The following is a 21,596-nucleotide window of genomic DNA, read 5'->3' on the forward strand; positions in this document are numbered from 1 at the left end:
TGACATTGATTTACATGATTTGTCAAAACTGAAGTCCCATTTGGTAATATTCTTTATTTTCAACATTTTGCAGTGACCTTGTCAAGTTACCTTTTGTCCAATGGTGATAATGACCTAAAATTTTCAAGGTCATCAGTGCTGTGTAGTATGAAAGTTAAGGTGGATGTTACAATGCATCACTCAATGGGATATTTTTAGATGGTATTTTAATGTTTACAAAGTTTCTTCAGAAACTACATCAAAATGTACTCAGAAAATGTAGTCAATTTAATACGCAGAGAAAAAGAAGATATAAAGCATACCATAAACATGATTTAAATGCCTGATGTTTAGCTCATAATTTTCCAAATTATCATAAAAAAGAAGTTTGAGCATTCCATTTTCCATTCTGCCTGTGTCCTGTGCTAACACAGTTTTAAGATTGCTGTGAAATTGAAGACATTGGTGTAAATTGTGTTTCATTGTTACATTAGGATGTGTGTCAGGTATGCAATGTTGTTGTTGTTACCACAACATTGACCGGAAAGCATAATTAGATTAGCATCTGTATCAGCGGGGACTCCCATTATTAGTCATCATGTTTTTAAGAGGTTTAAGACCGCACCTTAAAGAAAATATTTTTGAAAGATAGCATAAATAGAAGCACAACAACATGTATTAGTTGTAATGAAGGAAAACATGTTTCAGAGGTTTATGAATTTGTATGCTGTTGAACACAATAAATAAAGATGTTATATGTTATAGCTAGCTAAGACATGGAGGAGAGGGGGGTGAGTGAGTTGTATTTCCTATCAATTAAAACTTCATCACGCCCTGAACAAATTTGAAAGTTGAAGTTTTATAATTTCTCAGATTGGCCTTTGGCACTCGGGTGAGCTTATGGCAGTGTGGGCCACTGAATGCTGTCGATGAACAATCAATATAATGATCATGTAATGTACTGAAGCGTAGCCCCTATTTGATGTAGATTATAGATTCTGCATGGCTTGTTTTTCCATACAAATTGTGTGACAAGTTGCATCAACACAAACTTCAAATAAAAATTGTCATTTTAATGGACATGATGGATGTCAAAAGTAATCACTTTATGCCCCACTAATGATCTTGTTTGAGCTTCTGTTGTTGGGCCGTGACTATCAGCTGACTCAGGTTCTTGTACATATTACATGTATTATATGTGAAACAATTATCATTTCAAAGCTGCAATTTTATGCAAGGAACAAATATCTGGGAAAGGAATTTATTTAATTAAAGCAAGGGATTACAGATTTGCCTATATTGGATGTAATATTATGCATTCATTTGAATGATCAAATTGGATGAATGGGCTAATCTGAATAATAAAAAAGTCTTCGATAAGAAGAAATCTGTGGGTAATAAAGTCAAACCTGAGAACAATCAGAAAACTGGGAGACTTGAGAAGTTGTGGAGGGTGTCTTATTTCTTTAACCGATAGGCCTGAGTGTCTATCATTTGTCTATAACTGTATAAAATCAATATGTAAGATGCAGATTGAGTTTGGTAAAGCAGGATGCTAATTAATGCACTGCAATTTATCGTGTATTCATTCAGTGTTGATCAATTTTTTAGCAAATATATGTATGAGCAACCTGTTGTCGGAGATACTGAATTTTATTTGTTTTGTGATGTATGGTACGTAATGGAGTAGAGGAAATGCTTTATGTTAGGTTATTACAGGAACTTCCAAGGGAAATCAGAAAGCTAGAGATATATAAATTCCAAATAATCACATTATTGATCAAAGACAGCTAGGATTTTAGAATACTTGTATTTCCCTGTGTAAGAGATTTATTGATATAAATTAAGACTTCAAATGAAAAATGTTGATATTTTGTTCAGAAATGCTCAAGTATCGGTCACAAATTTAATTGTGGTTTGTAGTAAAGCCCTTGCACATATATGCAAGAGATATTCTTCAAAACTGAACCATTTTTTTAATATGCCCGCATAAAAATACGGGCATATTATGCTATACGGCTGTCGTCCGTTCGCAACTCCTCCTAAACCCTTTGGGGTATTTTGATGAAACTTGGTACAAAGAAAGATCACAATGTGGAGCTGTGCATATTGCAAGGGGAATGCTGCAGCACTATTTTTGAAGGAGTTAGGGCCCTTGGACTTAGATTTATTTTATTCAAGTACCTTGTCTTTGCAACTCCTCCTAAACCCTTTGGGGGATTATGATGAAACTTGGTACAAATAAAGGTCAAATGTGGAGATGTGCATATTACAAGAGGAATGCTGCAGCACTATTTTTGAAGGAGTTAGGGCCCTTGGACTTAGATTTATTTTATGCAAGTACTTTGTCTTCACAACTCCTCTTAAACCCTTTGATGGATTTCAACGAAACTTAGTACAAAGGAAGATCACAATGTGTAGATGTGCATATATTACAAGGGGAGTACTGTTCCACTATTTTTGAAGGAATTACAGTCCTTGGACTTAGATTTGTTTAATGCAAAATACATTTATTACAACTCTGATGTAATCCTTTTGTGGATAATCCTTTCTTACATGTGCAAATTCCTGGCTCAATAGTGTATGCGGGCATATCATTAGTGATGGGCAATCGGGAAATAAAAATTAATCGATGATCGGATTAATCGGATGTACCTTTTCAATTGATGAGTCGAAAAATAATCAAATTTTATTCATTTCAAATTTATGGCATAAATATATTAAATTTACTTTATTTTTTACTCTAAATATTAAGTTAATTAGAATAAAATCTTAAGATTGATTGTATCTTGTTTAACGTCTCTCGAGAATTTTTCATTCATATGGAGTCGTCTAAAATTATTAGAAATTTGAAGTTAATAATCCCATACTTTCGATTTTGTTTTCCTGGGATAGGGATAGATCTCTCGACTGCTGTTGTTGTTCTTATAGGATCCGGTTTAGAATAGAGCCTCATTACCCCTTGCTTGTTATAAGAGGCAAAATCCGAGGCCCCGAGTCACAGCAGATGTGGCACGATAAAGATCCCTCCCTGCTCAAAGACTGTAAGCGCCGAGCATAGGCCTAAATTTTGTAGCTCTTCACCGGCAATGGTGACGTCTCCATATGAGTGAAAGGTTCTCAAGAGGGACATCAACTTATCGGATGATTCAGCATCGTCAGTCGATCATTTTTTATTTTAGTTAAGTCGTGGCAGGAATATTCGTATTATTAAAAAAAATTACCGATGTCAGAGATTTTCGATTTTCAAAATGACAATCGATTATTCACATCGTTTCAGTTATAGCGACCGACAATCGAAAGTCGACGATAATCGGTACATCACTATGTATCAAGTACCGGTTTAGTGGTGCCCTATTTTTTTCATAAGGGACAGATATCTTAGTACATATTTTCAAATAATTAAAAACACATTACTGTAACATTATGTTAAAAAGTATTAAGAAATGTTTCTGTTATCTTTGATGGACAAGTGTTATGAAAAAAATTATTCTGATCATTTTCGTGAGGTATAGACTCATAGTACTGTAAGATATTTGAAATATTCATTTGTAGGCTCTTTTAGGATAGAATGATTCATAGATGGAATGGATCTGAAATGAAACTGATGTTTTAGTTTGAGTTTACTTTTGAAGAATTACATAGCGTAATGCAATGTGTCACAGTGGCTTAGTAAAACATCACTCATACTGGACGTGTACTTGAACATCATAATGGTATGATATGTAAGCAATGATACCTACCATTATTTTACCTCAAATAGTTTGAAACATACAAATTGAATTTATATATACTCTAGAATTTTAAATTAAACATTTTTTTTCTAATGTTTTCAATGATTTTTTTTTTTGATTTTTTTTTTTACAGTTATCCCCACCCAGCAGTCACCACCCCTAACTGCATTCACTTTTATATGCCTTGAATTCCATTCTGCCTCATTATGATCTCTCTATAATAACTTCAAATGGTCACCTTTGAAGCGGTCAATCCAGTGATCATGAATTTTCATTCAAAATCCATGGTTAGCATGTTTTAATTAAGCAACCATTTTAATTATCTATGATTTAAGTGGGTGTAGGTTTCTCAGTTGATCACAGTTATCCTAAAGATAAAGATGTACAGTATATATTGGAATTGTCAAGAAGGTCTTTCTTTTGAACTGAAAGTTTGAAGAAGTTCTTTCTGAGATGGACACTTGGAAAGTGCATATATGTAGTGTCTGAGGATCTGAAAGTTTTACATGGGAATATAAATAGTAAAAAGTCTTTAATCAAATCTTCTTCTCATGAACAGTCAGTCAGAATTAGTCATGTTGATAGGCAAACATCCTCAATATTCAAATTCCAGTTTATACAAATAATGGCCCTGGAGGGTAGGATGGGGTCACAATTGGGCATAAAATTTGTAATGGCAATATATGGGAAATATTTTTTTTTTTTTAAAAAGTCTTAAGAACAGGAGGGTCATGGTTAGTCATAATTTGCAATTATCCCCAGGAACTGCAGATTCAAATGTCTTCAAATGTGGGCCCAGCTGGGGTAGTTAGGAAGGGGCTCCAATAGGGGATTAAGAAAATAAAGGAGAATTTTTTTTAAAAATCTTATTCTTGAAGATCAGCAAGACCAAGGTTTAAGTCAAATTAATTATCTTCAGGAAGTGCAGATTCAGGTTTGATCAAATCATATGCAATGCTCCAGGGATAGGTTTGAGCCACATATGGATTCAAAGTTTTATGTGGATGGGGAAAAAATGAAAACCATTTCAAGAACAGGGTGATGAGTAGCATTCAGTCATACTCCGGTAGTACAATTTCTAGTTTGTTTGAACCCTCAGGTTCCGGAAAGTTAGCTTGAAGTCAAGTAGGGATCATAATTTTAGAACGTGGAAATCTATATAATTTTTTTTTTCAAAAATCTTTGTCTCAAGAACGACTGGCCATGATTAGTCATATTAATATGCAAGCATTTCTGTGTAGTACAGATTCATATTTGATAAAATCATAACCCCTGAGGCTAAGGATTGTATGAATGAAATAGGGATTAAATATGCAAACCTTACCTTTTCATGTGGATTCAATTTTTTCCTTCAAATTATGGACTCTGAGGTTAGGATGGGGCTATAATTGGGGGTTAAATTTTGCATGATATGTGAATATAGACCAGGTCTGAAAAATCTCATAAGAAATCTTCTCCAGAACATCAAGACCGTCTGCTGAAGGTCAATGTCATACATCAAATTCAGGATTAAATGAGGTACGATTTTTAACTAGAATTGTATGGCCACACACTGGAGCATTGCATTTATGCAGACATAATCTTGTTTTTAACTGACAACACAACCATCGATCTTGAAGAAACTGAAAGTCTCATTATGGGCATTAATGAGAAAGATGATTTATATACCAATTTTATTAAAACCAGAACATAATTTTATTTTGGTACTTAAACAGTAGTTAATGGGTGGTACTGTGGAATCAGTTTTGTGTGGAGACCAATTTTTCTGGATTGCGAAACTTACAAATTTGATTGGATACATTTTAGTGGCAATTTGATATTTAAACAAGTTGAAATAGTTTACAAGTTTTTAAATAATTTTCATTGAGGTTGTAATTCATCAATATTAGATACCCTAAAATTCATCAATACGGGATACTCTAAAATGTACATTCATTGTGATGCTGCCACAATGTATTATGATTCCACAATATTATGATACAACATTTTTCCTACCATTTATGGAGGTCCAGGATGAAACTAATTCATGTGAAAATTGTTATATCTCCATTCAGAGGTCATCTAGATTTTTAAAAAGGTCATGTGATACAAGTTTCACTGACCATATTACAATAACTCTTCATCATAGGGTTACCACCCAGAAATGTGTAGTGTTCTGAATATTTATGAGATTTGACTGTGTTTCTGCAATGTAAGGTGGTACTCATTGATTCCTCAAAGAAACCCTCACTTAAAACCATAGGGACTATGTTTTCTGATAACGATTCCAAATATAAGTCAGTTTAGTACCAGGAGGGTAGAAAAGTTACCCTGATCGTAATGAAAAATGCATCACTGTATGGCCATATAGAGAATTCAGTGCAAGCATAATGATGGTTCATACGTCAGTAATTACCATCAGATTCTGATAGAAACAAACACCTGTCTGAAATATCTCGTGGCATGTTGTGCAGACTTTTATAATAGTCCAATATTCTTCTATGCCCTGGCACTCAGTAGAGAACAAACGAACGCCATGGTACCATCAACACACACCTCCAAAGCCTGCTTCCATTGACTCTTATTCATTGGTATTTGTATAGTAATTTGCATAATTGATTCAATCAAGAAAGGAAAGAAACAACTAAAACATTTTGAAATAAAAAGACCCAGTTGATGATTAGAGTTGATTAGGTACTGTTCTGTGAGACTGGTTGAATTGGAACTACATGTATCATTTGCTCCACAGCCTGATGAGAATTAATTTGGCTCAGGGCATCAGCAGGCATAGCTTTCTAAGCATATATATAATGGATAGAATGCTTATTTAAGAGCTCTTTCTGTTTTTGGAAAGAATCAAGAAAATTGGCTTCTGACAAAGATAGAGAGCTATTTTATATATTGGATGGTTTGCTTTGCCATCAGCCATTATTGGTGCGTCTCTATGGATACGTATTTTGAAATTGAAATCGGACATGGATTTACCTGTGCACTTTTCTGTGATTGGTTTTGTTCGCATGTCTCTATATGATACTCAGGAAGTCAGAAATTGATTAGTGCAACCGAGTATGAAGAAGGTGTCCTATAGTGACTTTGATGGTTTAGAAATCAGTGAAACGTTTAAATGTAAGGTAAAATTCTTACCATTACATTTACTACTCATTTTGGTAAAGTTTAATGTTATGTGTCTGTATCTCTGTTGTTTAATGTCTTGTAAAAAATACGTTGTGCTCAGATTCTAACTATTTTATCATTGTTTAATGATTATTCATTTCATAGGTAACATTTATTGTACCATAGCTGCATCACATTTTGCAGTGGTCCTGCTTTATGATAAAATCTCACTTGTGATATTCTGTATGTCAAAGTTTTTGATACAATTTTCAAATTCTTCTAAGTATAATTTATTGCTTAAAGATTAATTACGAGGGAAAATAATTGTAAGAGAAATAAAAGATTTTAGCAATGAGGTTTTCATGACTTACCTGTCATTCTCTTTCAGGATTGTTAGGCTCAGTGCAAGATAAAAATAAGGTGATGAAAGTTATAAGAGAAAATAACTGGAAATAAATGTAGAACTCCTATAAATTTCATGGGACAAAACCTCAATTCATCATCACCTAAATTAATCTGTTAGTAGGTATGTTGTGCAATTGAAAAGGAAGTTTTCTGTCAGAGTACTCATTTAACTTCATTTATAATTAAAGTACTTGACAATAATATGTCCTGAAAGAATTCTCTCTCTTTAATCAAGGTTCACCCTGTATGGTTAAAATTTGAAACAAACTGTACCTGGAAAATGAAACTATATAAAGATAATATGTTTTGTTACAGTATGAAGATGTGCTTGAATGATTTATTTTTCTCTTGAAAATGTTTACAACATGGACACTGTTATAGTCATCCAGATACCCAGATCAAGATGTAGGGCTCACGGTGGGTGTGACTGGTCAACAGGGGATGCTTACTCCTCCTAGGCATTGATCCCACCTCTAGTGTGTCCAGGGGTCCGTGTTTACTCTATAACTCTCAATTTTGTATTCGTTATAGGATTTATGAGATTGATCACTGTTCATTATCTTTACTTTTTCTTTTAAAACTTTTTTGAACGAGTCAACTACATGCTGAATTGTCAGATTTGTCAAGAAGATTAATTCAGAAATCATTCATTTTTATCAAAGCATGCATTCTCAGAGGCAAGTTTTGAGATAACTTCAAAGTATTGATGAATTGATTAATGCAGCTAGTCTCAGAACCCTATGTACCATGTCTGCCTCACAGGTTCTGTCAACAAGATTTAGAATTTTTTTTACATGTCTCTTGTGGGCTAGATTGATATTTGCTTCATGATATTATTCTCATTACATTAATAAAAATATTGCCCCTCAGTATTTATTTATGCTTTGAATAATGGCATTCAGTTTGTTGGACAGACTGAAAAGAAACTGGTTGCTCAGTCTGCAATGAATATCTTAATGAAAGATTGACAATAAAATTATTCTTTAAAAAAATGTGTATCAATTTAAAGACTTTTTCATTTGAGGTGAATTATGTACATAACAGTATCTTCTTTTGAATTAACAAACAACTGGTTATATTTAATACTTCTTGGCTAAAAGCTATGTGATAACAAATGATTATAAAATCCTTATGGAAGCCATTGGAAGGTACCTGTTGAATAACCTAACCTAACTATTTGGTTTTTTTTTTGTTTTCAGAAGGACACCCCTGGTCAGGAACTGTTTGATCAAGTGTGTAACAAACTGAACTTGGTGGAAAAAGATTACTTTGGCCTGCGATATGTGGAGGAAAAACAAAGGGTACAATTCTTATTGTTCTGTCAAAAATTAATAGAACAAAGGTCAGCAGTGTATGAATATAATGTGAAACATGTTTATAATGGATGTTGGTTATTGTGACTTCAAGCTTAGAACAAAATGAAAAAGGGAAAAGAAAGAAGGAAAATGAACCTGAAACTGCTCTACTATATTTGCTGTTATCATGCTTACAACATAGGCTTGAAAGACGGAAAACTTTGGTATCTAACTTATGGCAAAATTCCTCCGCTGTTTGGGCCAAGAAATCCCTGGAAATAGGAAATTGAGGAGCTCTTGCATTCTGAAACCATTTAAACCAACATTCTACAAGTTCTACATAATTGCCATATCATGTACGCTTTTTTTGAGTGAATAGTCCTCAGATTGATAGGCTTCAACAATCACACTGTACTGTTTATCAATCATGGAAAGGTTGCTTGGGTTTATATTGAAATCCATTGCAGTTTGAGCTCGATCGTCTTCAATCTGTCTTGTCTTAAGTCTGGAGTGTCCGTATTTAAAAGACAAAACAGCACAAGGATACTCAAGTCTAAACTATTTTTATTGTTAAATAAGTGCACTGTGTAAAGAAATAAGTAAACCTGGCCTGGATTTCTCAGGAAAAAAAATTAAGTCGAAACTTTTGGTCTTAAGTCTGAGATTTTACTCAAGGTTTGACTGCTCAAATGCAAGAAAACTCAAAACTGAAGTTTGAGATTTTTTCCGAGAAATCCAAGTCTGTGCTCATACAGGCATAACTGGACAGAGTGACCATGACAGGTGCTTACATCATTATAAAAAAAAATTACACCATGAGTTCAATGGACCATAACATTACTTCATTACAAGGGACTTCAAATAAAACCTAGATTTTGAAACAAAGAAGTATTATGAACCCAGCTGGGGATTTATTTTAAATTCAATACAAGTGATGATTCAATGCAAACAAGTTCAATACAAGTGGAACAAGCTGTACTTTATTAAATTGTTCAGAATAAGCTGATTTAGGTAAAAAAAAAAATCAATCTTTGTACTCTTTATTTGTCAAGGACCATGCTGAGGTGTAGAGGACAGGAAGGTTCAAAGACATCTGTAGTTACAAGAATAAATTGCTGTCCATTGTGGGCAGTAAAATAATCTGACAATGATAATGGGAGGGTAAAGGTGATGGCAATGTTTTTTAGATAGACATTTGATGTAAATCTTGGCTGGTGACACTTGCCGATCTCTTTCTTGGCTAGTAAGTGTTTTATTGTCGACAGTAGGGTGATTACAGTGGTGTGTTCACAGGACAAGGGGCATTCTAATGACCAATGAGTGTCAATCTATCCAATTGCTTATAAAGCCCAATGTAAGTTTGGAACATAATGAAAATCGAGAAAGCACCACCCGTATTTGTAGACCGATAAACTGTGTTATAAAAAGAAAAGCCCATGGACTTAACTGATTTTTGAAAAGTGTGACAAAAAAATGAATGAGCTCTGGTTTGTGTTTTTAACTCGTGATGGACAGAAAGTTAAATGTATTTTTGGTCAACAATCTTTGCTAAAACATTTCACAGATTTGACTTTGTCAAGATATTAGCTTGACTCTCATTTATTGGATTGCACGTTGTGTAGACAATTTGGTCCATGACAATTCTGAACGCTGTAGACTAAAGCGATTTCCCCTGATTTTCCACTTTTCCATACTAAAGTTTCATTTATTACCATTTTGTGAGAGGCTTAATAGAATTTAACGTGAATGTGGTACTTGTTCATCATGAATTTGCTATACACAGAGTGTAAGCAAGAATTTTTATAAGGATTATGAATCTGGCTTTATAAGCTGTATGTGAAGTGTATTGATGAACACTCACAAGAATTACTGTAATAGAGCCTGTCTCCTTTTGCACCCAGACATTCAGGCATACCTTTATTGAATTCAAGGGCTTTAACAAATAAGATTCTGTGGACTCTTTTAAGTATTTCTATCCCAGTTTGATTGTTGAATAAAAGATGGTGCTGTTTTGCTGCAGAATAGTTATAGCAACAAAATATTAAGATGAAAGCATTTTCTGCATAGGTATTAAATGAAGTGTTGCAGTGAGGTAGACTACTGACTGCAGCAGCTGACATATGTACAGTGTACTACCTTTAAGATGGAGCTGTTGAGATCAATCAATTTCTTTAACCTTGCATTACTTACACTAGAAAATGGATTAATCGATCAGCAAATCTTGTGATCTATCGTGAAATGTCAGATTAATGTTAATGCTGTATTAAATATGATACTTATTTGCCGTATCTTTGAGAATGCACTGTATAGTTAAATGAACCCGATGGTGGATTTTCTACTAATTAGGAGAACCATGTCTGCTGTGTAAGGAATTCGAGCTTTGGGTGTGGTGTAAAAATGTCACGATAGTGAACATGCAATATACACTATAGTACATGTTCTCTAAAATTGTTGCTATAAATGTAAATGCATGTGGCATCAATTTTTATTACTTTGTAATAATGTTTGCTACTCTTCTGCTAGTTGTCACTTCTCCAGAACGTGAATTCACAAGTGGACCGCTGATCAAGAGCTTTTATATGTATTTCAACAATACATTATAAGAAATGAAGTAATTCTATTTGGCAAATGGTAAATTAAACGATGATAAATTATGTTTAGTACCCGTAGATTTTCATGGTTTTTTTTCAACATACAGTGTAGGGAAATGCAATGAAAACAATTTATTTTACATATCAATTAAACAGTCTTCACAATACCAGTACAAGATGAAAAACAGTTTCTTAACTTAATAAACCCATGGATAATGCTTATCACTTGTTGAAGAGTGCTGGTTGCTTTCGTTATTTTCATTATAGTATCAAATGTATAGTTTCATGCCTGTGTACAAATCCACAGAATTTTGTACCCATATAGACAAAATCAAAATCATTAATATCTGGCATCATGACCCCATGGAAGCAAGTAAATCTACAGTACCGGGTATACCAAAAATGATTATTTTGAAATATCACTTAATATTTGGAAAATTGTAATGAAATTTCCCAGCAGCATTTTCTCGTTTTTCTATGCACCAAAAGGTTCTAAAGCCAGAAAAATAGGGTTCAAATTATATATAGGATATATCTTTTGAATTATCTTCTTAAGAAAACATTAAAATTCAATTAGTTTTATCAAACAGACAACAAAATAAATATGACTGATATATATTAATGCATTTTAGAAAAAATTATGACAATGTGTTTACCACAAAATACATCCAAGTAAGCCAATATGTGCTGTATTCTTCACAACGAGTAGGAAAACAGAGTGGCAGGTTCTATAGACAATCTTATTACATCATGGGAAGAGCCCCAGAAGAGCTATCAGCCTGATCCTATATTGTTTTCATTAAGACAAGAGATGAAAAGTTGTTGATGTGAAAATTTGATTTTGAGCTGGCAGTAGTGTATGCACTGGTCTCCGGGGATCATTTTGTACTAGCTGCTGATGCTGTAATTTGTTTTCTACAATTGATGTTTAATTTAGAGCAAAAAAGGGATTTCACACAAGCTGTTTATATGGCATGAAATGAAGGTTATGATCTCTTAAAAGAAAAGAAGTGAAATAAAAATGACATTTGTGTTTGTTATTTACTTCATGAATGATAATCATTTGAACATTTTTTTTCCAGCATTGGTTAGACCCTTTGAAATCAGTATACAAGCAGCTGAAAGGTAAGGCACCTCTGGTGGTTGAGTCATAATTTGCTGCAGCAGCTGTCACTAATATTTCTTTCACCTATGTATAAAGAGCACTGTTTTTTTATTTTTATAAAGGTCCTTTTAATAGACAGAAAGCTATAGGCTTCTGTAATTTCTACTCATTGCAGAACTCTACAGTATGCAGAACATAATCTGAATATGATGAAGACAATTTTAATTTAATTTTTGTGTGTGTATATTGAGATTAAACATGAATACCATATGGTTTCCTTGGTAACCAGAGAGTGATAATAGAAGACATTTATGGAAGTAATGAAAAGGAAACATGAAAATTTATGTAGGCATAAATCAAGCTAATCTCCTTATTTATTAAGGGAGGGAAAAGAAGTTTTTCAGTAGAAACCAAGGCCCAAGAAAATTCACAACAATTTATATCCTGATATGATATGGCAAAGTCTAAGAAACAAGATCAATAATGATGGGGTGCTTTTGGTTAGATGTTTTCTTTAATCAAGCCTTTGGTTTCTTGGGGACACTAATGATTGCTCCTCATCTTCATCATCTGCATAGCAACCAATGAAACAAGCTTAAGATATCTGTTTTACAATTGCTATTAACATGAAAGACATATTGGAAGCACTTAAGCTATTGGTCACAGGGTGGTGATCATTAATTCAGGGATTTTCTGAGGTCCTGCATTCTGAGAAATTCCTAATGAGTAGCTTACTATGAATAGTCTTTGAAATTTTTTATTCGAAACATTGTAATATAGCTCTTGATGAAGTCTCTATCCTTTATCAATGTATGGCAGAAAAAGGCTTTAATTCTTGGTGCTTTTTTTCAGAATGTGATCCTTTTAGAAAATGCCAGTAGATAATAGGAACTTGTTTGATAATTTGGCTCTGTATTCTAGAAGATTCCTAGATTTCCTTCAGACTTCATTGTAGAAGATTAATGCCTCAGTGAAGTGGACTGTCTCTGATAAATCTCCCATCTATCTTGTTTCATGGAGAAAATGAATAAGTTAAAACATGCACACATAGAAAATTATTCTCTAGGTCAGAATCTAGTAATTGAGTTCAGACTCCCTTTTTGTATGGGTTCACTACATTGTGACGTCTGACTCACTTTTTGTATCGGTTCACATAAGATATTAATTTCATTTTTGAAAATACATGAGTGCATTAACTGCAACACTTCATGCCAGCATACATCATTCATGAAAATTATGCCGGTCTGAAAGCATTGCAGTTCATACCTGTATGTATTTATAAAAATTGTTTCTTACATTTACATTCTACTTTCATTTCTGTCAGAATTCACAGTTGTTCAAATAGGTGTATTAGATTTATCAGGAAGATTCATGTGCGCATTGTTCACAACTGCATCACACTCGTGAGAAAATGGATATCATTACAATTTGTAAAGATATTGATAGCAAAAACATTGGAAATATAGATATTGTGATGTCAGACTCGCTTTTTGTATAGATACAGCAATAGTGATGTCAGACTCACATTTTGTATAGATTCACTACACTGTGATGTCATACTTACTTTTCCCCCATACTTAGTGCTTGTAACCGATTCAGTTTGAAATATAAGTTGAATGTGGACTGCATATTCAATCTGATATATTTATACAGAAAAGGATATCTGCATTTACATTATCTTTTACCAAAAACATGTAGACTTTCTACATTTGAATTGGATAATGACATACATTCCAGTGCATTTTGCTTGTTTTCTTTACATTCATAGATGGAGCACAGCATATAAACCCATATTGGTGATGTTTTACATGAAACACAGTGTAAAAGCTCATAAATGATTATCATTTTTTTTCTCTCTTAAAATTAAGCTCAAAAGAATGAAGCATCATGTGAAGAATTTCAGAAATCTAAAGCACTAGATCCTTATTTTAACATGACTACATTTGGTAAATTAGATTGCATTCTTAGTACTGATGTGGAATTGAATAAAATGAACTGCTTACTTGGTCATGTTTTCAATCAGGGTACTCAATTAGAGCAGCAGCATTTTAATCAGTACTTATGTTGAACACTATTTTATCGTAGTCTTTTATTATCTATTTTTGCCTCTATATATACATGGTTGTCAATTCTTGCAGTTCAATTGAGAATATCAGTCATAGACTTGGACAAGTAGATCTGTAATTAGAATTAATTTGCATTGAAAATGGTACCATTTGCTATTATGACAGTAAGCACTGGCATTCTTATCTTACTTTGTTGGAAATATTATTTCTGAACATTGGAGGAGGATAAGTGGATGATATTTTATCCATGGGCAGTAAATATATTTGGACATTTCCTGTTTATGAGGTATTGGATAGACACAGCACCATTCCCCAATGTGTAAGGATCATGGCTCCTTTTCCTACAAGTATTCCACTAAATGTAAGAACAATTAAATCCTTAAAATCGTACACACAAAAACATGCATAATCTCGTTAATTGTCCAGAGCAGAAACAGATAAGGGAATACAAATTTGAATTTTAAAATATAGATTAATAACTTATGACTTCAGCTTTTCTAAGTCCTCTCCAGAAGTTGGAGTTTAATGAGGTATTGAATATTACTGTCCTTCAAGGCATGGCTCTGTAACTGTATAAGAATTCAAAGTGTACTGGTAAAGTAAACCAGAATAAATTCTATGGTTTAACATCAATGGTGTGCATAGGTCATTTGTATGTTTACCTAACACAGAATCAACCAAGTAGTGTATTTTGTTGGCAACATTAGGTATTTGTTAAAGTTTTCAAAGTTTTGAGTGCAAAGTTGATATTTTTGACCTAAATGCTGCAGATAGGAAAGTCAAAATCTTTGGCTATAACCATTCCTTTGGTGAGTTTTGGGTAGCATTGGGAAAGAAAGTTTACATCGGAGATTCCTCTGATGTATAACACAGAATTCATTTCATTCAGCCTAAATGAAGTGGGCCAAACTTTCCGATGAAGGATTTCTCTGAGTTGTAAAAGTAAATATCCACTTCATATTAATAGACATTACAGTCATTCTGTAATGATAAATAAAGGTTATTTTCATTCCCCCAAGAAGTACAAATCAATACAATTCGAACTGAATGTTCGCAGTTATAATTACCACAAAGTAATTTTGACAATCCCCATGAGTGAATCAGAAATTCATTACTTGCGTCATGGCTATATGATGTGATGTTTCATATTGTTCATTGGTAGATTAACATTTACTGCCTTTTCATCTAGGGGAAGTAGAAATCTTCGGAGGTTGAAGGACAAGCAAATACATATAGTCTCTATGTGTCAGGAGAGAAGTTACAGGGGGTTTAGATTTGATTGGTATTTTCTACTGTTTGAGATTTTTTAGGTCACCTTAGTCAAGTCCAGTGTGCATTAACAATTGCACATTTTTAACTTCTCCTCGATAACTACCCTTTCAGTTCTTTTCAAATTTAGTTAAAAGAATCTTTGGGGCACGAGGGACATAAATTGTAAATTTCAGGACTCCTGTTCCAGGGCCTTAGGGGTGGGGCAAAAACCAATTATCAAAAGTTTTCCTTACAACCGCACATCTGTAAGATAAACCTAAATGCATAACCATGTAGAACGGGAAGGCCTCTACCAACTTTTTTTTCATGATCTCCTGGGTAGAGGTTCTGTCTTCAGGGCAGGGCCAAATTTGGTATATAGTGTTTATGTGTAAAACATTTAATAACACCATTTTAATGATAATGATATTAAATTGAAACTGAATAGATTTTTAAAAGGAGTAGGTAGCCCTTTACCAAAAGTTTATATTTCATGATCCCAGGGGTAGGGGTTTTGGTACCAGGGTAGGGCCAAAATGATGAGAGTGATGAAATGTGTGTGTTAACAACTGAGCATTTTTAACTTCTTTTGAATAGATACCATTTCAATTCTTTTTAAATTTGGTGTGAAGGATCTTTGGGATAAGGTGAACATAAATTGTAAATTTTAGGACTCTTGCACCCCCTGAGGCTTAGGTTCAGGGCAAAAACTGCCAAAAATTAACCAAATTTAAAATAAAAAAAAAATAAAAATCTTTTCTACAAATGCACATCTGTAAGAAAAACTAAATGCATAGTGAAATAGAGCAAGAAGGTCTTTACCAATTGAAAGTTGTATATTTCATGATCCCTAGTAAGTAGAGATTCTGACTCCAGGGCGGGGTCAAACTTGGTATAGAGTGTTTATGTGTAAAACATTTAAATAACATCTATTAACAGTTACTAAATGGAAACTTGAAGGAGCAGGTAGCTCTTTAACAAAATTCTAAATTTCATGACCCCAGAGGTTTTGGTTCCAGAGTGGGACCAAAATTATTATAGTGATTATTTTCTTCATCATTTGCAAGGCTTCTTTAATTTTGCTGATGATATATAAAAATGAAATGCATATTTATGAAAAAAAAGCAGAAAGGGATATATCAAAATTGTGAATTTTACAATCCTAGGGTTCTGACTCTAGTGCAAGTCCATTACAGTCATATAGTGTTAATATAACATATATATTATACATGTGTATTATGTAAAGTCTTTTGTCAGTATAGGTACTTTCAAGGGCATTTGTGTTCTATACTTTTTCCGAATATTAAAATGTTGCATAGCTATGCACAATGGGAAAATTATTCTAAATTTCATAGCCCTTGGCATTAGTGATATTTTTAACAAATGCTCAGTGAGTGATGAAGCCTGTGGGCCTCTTGTTGCAAATTCAACAGAAAGGATGCAATATACAGTAATAGAAATAGAATTTGAATTCCCTTAAAAAGCAATTTGTAGTTTGTGATAATTATTGATTTCGCAATCCTATATACAAATTTTGAATTTCATTTACAATTTAAAATTTGTTACAGGCGTAAATCCATGTGTTTTGTGTTTTCGAGTGAAGTTCTACCCATCAGATCCCATGAAATTACATGAAGAGATTACAAGGTATGTCAAAATTGGTTAACCTGTTTATACTAGCATATAATTCCACCTGCTGGTGAGTCGGTTACTGGTTTTTTTGGAGAAATTTATAGGAATTTTCATTGACCCTCCAATAAATAAGTTGGATTAAAGTTTTTATCAGTTTGTCTGTCAACTTATTACCTATTTTCTAGCAAGAATTGCGTTTCTTTGTTGTGTATATTTTCTGAAATTTGATCTCGATCTTTATTACTGATAACCTCATGCAGGTTGACGTTTGTCTGATTGTCAGTGTACTGTTCATTTTGTGTTCAGACAAGTCAATCTCCATTAACAATTGTCTGATTGGACAAGGATCGGACAAGTTGCTTTTTTTTTTTTACCATTATCAAATAATGTTAATTTGAAGACGAAAAAATCCCTGCATGACACAGTAATATATTTTGTAAAATTGCAAATGTTGAGTGTAATCTGGTCCTCATTGTTATGGAAGCAAGTAAAGGTAAGCAGACTGGCTATGCGCGAGTGCATGATTCAATAAAAATCTACCCAATAAGAACTGAAAACCACTGCAAACACCAAACTCGATAGGAGTGTAATACCACCATAGATAGCATTTTTATAACTTCACATCATAAAATATTGCGTTTTTAGTCAATTTTCCTGTTGAACAGCCAACCTGTCGAAATTGACAAAAAAGAGACCATCACCATTTGGAATTGGTGATAAGCGCATACCACACCCAATCTCATAACAGTTGATGTTCAATGTTTAAAGACAATGTTTAAAGAGGCGGTTTCAACTAAATATTCATCAAAATATATCATCTATTATGTTTTATTCAAATGCATGAGGAATTCAAATAAAATATGTTAACATTTTGTATATGATTTATTCAGCATAAGCTCAACCCCCTCAGTTGAGAGAGGGAGATATATATATAGGCTCAAGTGAGCTTTTCTGATCAAAATTTGTCCGTTGTTTGTCGTTGGCGTCGTAAACTTTTAACATTTTCGACTTCTTCTCAAGAACTGCTGGGCCAATTTCAACCAAAGTTGCCACAAAGCATCCTTGGGTGAAGGGCTTTCCAGTTTGTTCAAATGAAGGGTCATGTCCCTTTCAAAGGGGAGATAATCACAAAAATGCAAAAATAGGGTGGGGTCATTTAAAAATCTTCTCAAGAACCACTGGGCGAGAAGAGCTGAAATTTACATGAAAGCTTCCTGACTTAGTGCAGATTCAAGTTTGTTAAAATCATGGCCCCCAGGGGTAGGATGGGGCCACAATAGGGGATCAAAGTTTTACATGCAAATATATAGGAAAAATCTTTAAAAATCTTCTTCTCAAGAACCACTGAGCCAGAAAAGCTGAGATTTACATGAAAGTTTCCTGACATAGTGCAGATTCAAGTTTGTTAAAATCATGGCCCCCGGGGGATGGATGGGGCCACAATAGGGGATCAAAGTTTTACATACAAATATATAAGGAAAATCTTTAAAAATCTTCTTCTCAAGAACCACTGAGCCAGAAAAGCTGATGTTTACATGAAAGCTTTCTGACATATTTCAGATTTCAGTTTGTTAAAATCATGGCCCCCAGGGGTAGGATGGGGTCACAATAGGGGATCAAAGTTTTGCATACAAATATATAGTTAAGATCTTTAAATATGAGGCAATGTGACTCAAGTGAGCGATGTGGCCCTTGAGCCTCTTTTTGGCATGGTGATTGGAACTATGATTTTACTACATAAGACTTGGATATTTAAGAGAAAAATTTAATTATGAGATGCTCACTGCCCAAGCTATCTTCAACCACAGGTGCTTGTAGACCGGACATCCGCCCAACCCTATTTATTTTAATGTCAATGCTGTGGGTGTTTAGCATATATTTTGCACAAAATGTATTACTTAAGAGTGTTTTTATTTCAATGAGATAAACAAATCACGCATAGAAACGGTTTTAATAATCACTTATTATCTAGTATGATCAGCGATATGACATTTATAAGTCTTGATTAATTATTGAGTTTTAATGAACTGGCACAGAATCTTCATTGACCTGCTACAATCCCATGAATACTATACTACTGTTTTGTTTGCTTTGTTCATTTATTGTTTGTTCACCATTTGTTCTCCGTTTACGCATTGTTTTATTTTTTTTTTTTTTCAATTTTCATTCACTCTGTGTTGACTTTCCATTCATTGTTTGTTCTGAACTTCATTGTATGAATGTGTTCATTTGTGTTTATTTCTTTATTTGCTCTGAACTTCACTGTATGAATGTGTTCATTTGTGTTTTGTTTATTTCTTTGTTTTGCATCCCTTCAAAAAGAAATTCACTTGTCATATTGAGACGTCACCAGCTGTAGGTGAAGTACCACAAAATTAGACCTATGTTTAGTGCTTATGGCCATAGCAGCGAGGGTTCCTTAATGTGACGATGCCTGGCTCGACATGGGACCTCCGTTTTTAGGGTCATATCCGAAAACTTTTAAATGCTGAGTGTTTGGCGAAGGAGCAATCATTACCTACAAGGACTGTTCGATATGTAATGTGTATTGTACGATATCTCAAAAGCATTCGACTCAAATAATGAAATGAACATTACGTCCCATCAAAGTATTCTCCACGGTTTGAAATACATGTACATAATTTCAATCTCTGAATCCATTTCTGAAATGCGTCACGGTACGCTGATTTAGGTAGACCTCTGAGGCACTGACTGATGGCTGAGCCAAGGGCTTGTCGGGACTTGTAATGACGACCAGATGAGAACTTGTTAAGTTTTGGAAAAAGGAAAAAGTCGCATGGGGCTAGATCTAGAGAGTATGGTGAGTGTGGCAAGACGGTAACCGTCTCCGACTTCAAAAATTGCTTCACAAGCTCAGATGTATGTGATGGAGCATTATCATGAAGTAGACGAACATGCCTAAAGCCTGACTCAGGTCGTCGTTTATGATAATATTTTTTTAGCATTTTTAGTATAACATCTCGGTAGTACCGAACTGTAACACTTTTGCCCTTCGGCACCGAAATTTGTAAAGCTATACCATCACATGAGAAGAATATGCAATAAAGAACCTTCTTTGTGCTCATGGTTCTATTGGCAAGTACAGGCCTTCTATCGTGTTTAGTTAGCCATATTTTGTTTCCACTTTTCTTACTGGTTCGAAATAGTGAACCCATGTTTCGTCACCAGTAACAATGTTTGTAAATTGTCTTTGATTGAGAATTTGGGAAACATTTTGAGCAATTGCTTAGCTGTTTGTACTCATACCTGTTTTTGGTCATCTGTCAATATATTCGGTATCCATCTTGCAGAAATCTTCCGTACTTTCAAAATAGGCTTCAAAATGAAATGCACCCACGATAGCGATATGCCAACAGCTTTGGCAATATCCCAAATTGTGTATCTGCCATCACTTTCAATTATTTCCCTGACTACTGAGACATTTGCCTTGTCTGTTACAGTCACAGGTCGGCCAGATTTTGCTGCATCTTTGACGGATTCTATGCCAGTCAGAAATTTCTTTCTCCACCTACAAACTGTTTCATAAGATTTGTGAACTTTTATATAAGCTCAAATTTCTTCAATATTCTCAACCCGTTTCCCAACCATTTTTACAACAGTGGTCAATGCCTGGCTCTATTGAAATGACTATAAGTGTAAAACTATGTGGAGCTGATGGCTCATGTTTATACCGTTGGAAAGGTATTGAATAGAGCTATTGAAAAGTATCATCATCCATGAAATCCTGCAAAGCGTTATCGCGCTGTGGTACAATATATGCATATTACATATCGAACAGCCCTCGTATGTTTAAATCTTAGGTTTGACATGGCCACGGCACAAGCTGTGCTCAAACTCACGACCTACAAGTCACAAAGCAAATGCTCAACAACAGAATTACAGGGACCAGTGTGTTTGAATATTATAATAGATATATATCTGAACAAATGACTGGGTTAATTTGAATATTATAATAGTTATACATGTACCTGAACATGTGACTATGTTAATTTGAATATTACATTAGTTATACCTGAACATGTGACTGTGTCCATTTGAATATTATAATAGTTAAACCTGAACATGTGACTGTGTTCATTTGAATATTCGTTATAATAGTTAAACCTGAAAACTTAGACATACATATAACAGACTTTAACAGTATATATGTATTTATAAAGGAGGAAGAAAATGCGGTTATCATATTATACATATATTTCATGTGGAAAATGTGTTTCCATATATAATCTGTACCTCTGATACCCTTCTACTCTGAATTTGCACTTGGACCATCTAGGCATGCTAAAATTCTCATCCTGTCACATGCTAGACAAAGTCTAACATTTGCTAGTTAGAAGAGCATGTTACTAAAAATTCATTGAATCATTTCATGGTAGGGTGGAAGTATGTGAGTGGATGGGTGTGGGTGTGTGCAGATAGTACTG

At 34.0% G+C, this 21,596-nt stretch overlaps 1 protein-coding gene across 7 annotated transcripts in view; it reads left to right on the forward strand.

Moving 5' to 3' along the window:
* Positions 1 to 21,596, forward strand: part of LOC125652021 (FERM domain-containing protein 5-like) — a 44,281-nt gene that overhangs the window by 1,779 nt on the left and 20,906 nt on the right. For all 7 annotated transcript variants that reach the window (XM_056165908.1, XM_056165907.1, XM_056165910.1 and 4 more), the window contains exons 2-4: positions 8,411 to 8,512; positions 12,180 to 12,222; positions 17,088 to 17,166. In XM_056165908.1, coding sequence (XP_056021883.1) covers positions 8,411 to 8,512; positions 12,180 to 12,222; positions 17,088 to 17,166 — 224 coding nt within the window. The remainder of the gene's footprint in view (positions 1 to 8,410; positions 8,513 to 12,179; positions 12,223 to 17,087; positions 17,167 to 21,596) is intronic.

This window comes from Ostrea edulis, chromosome 5 (genome assembly GCF_947568905.1).
Source record: "Ostrea edulis chromosome 5, xbOstEdul1.1, whole genome shotgun sequence".
Classification (NCBI taxonomy): Eukaryota; Metazoa; Mollusca; class Bivalvia; order Ostreida; family Ostreidae; genus Ostrea; species Ostrea edulis.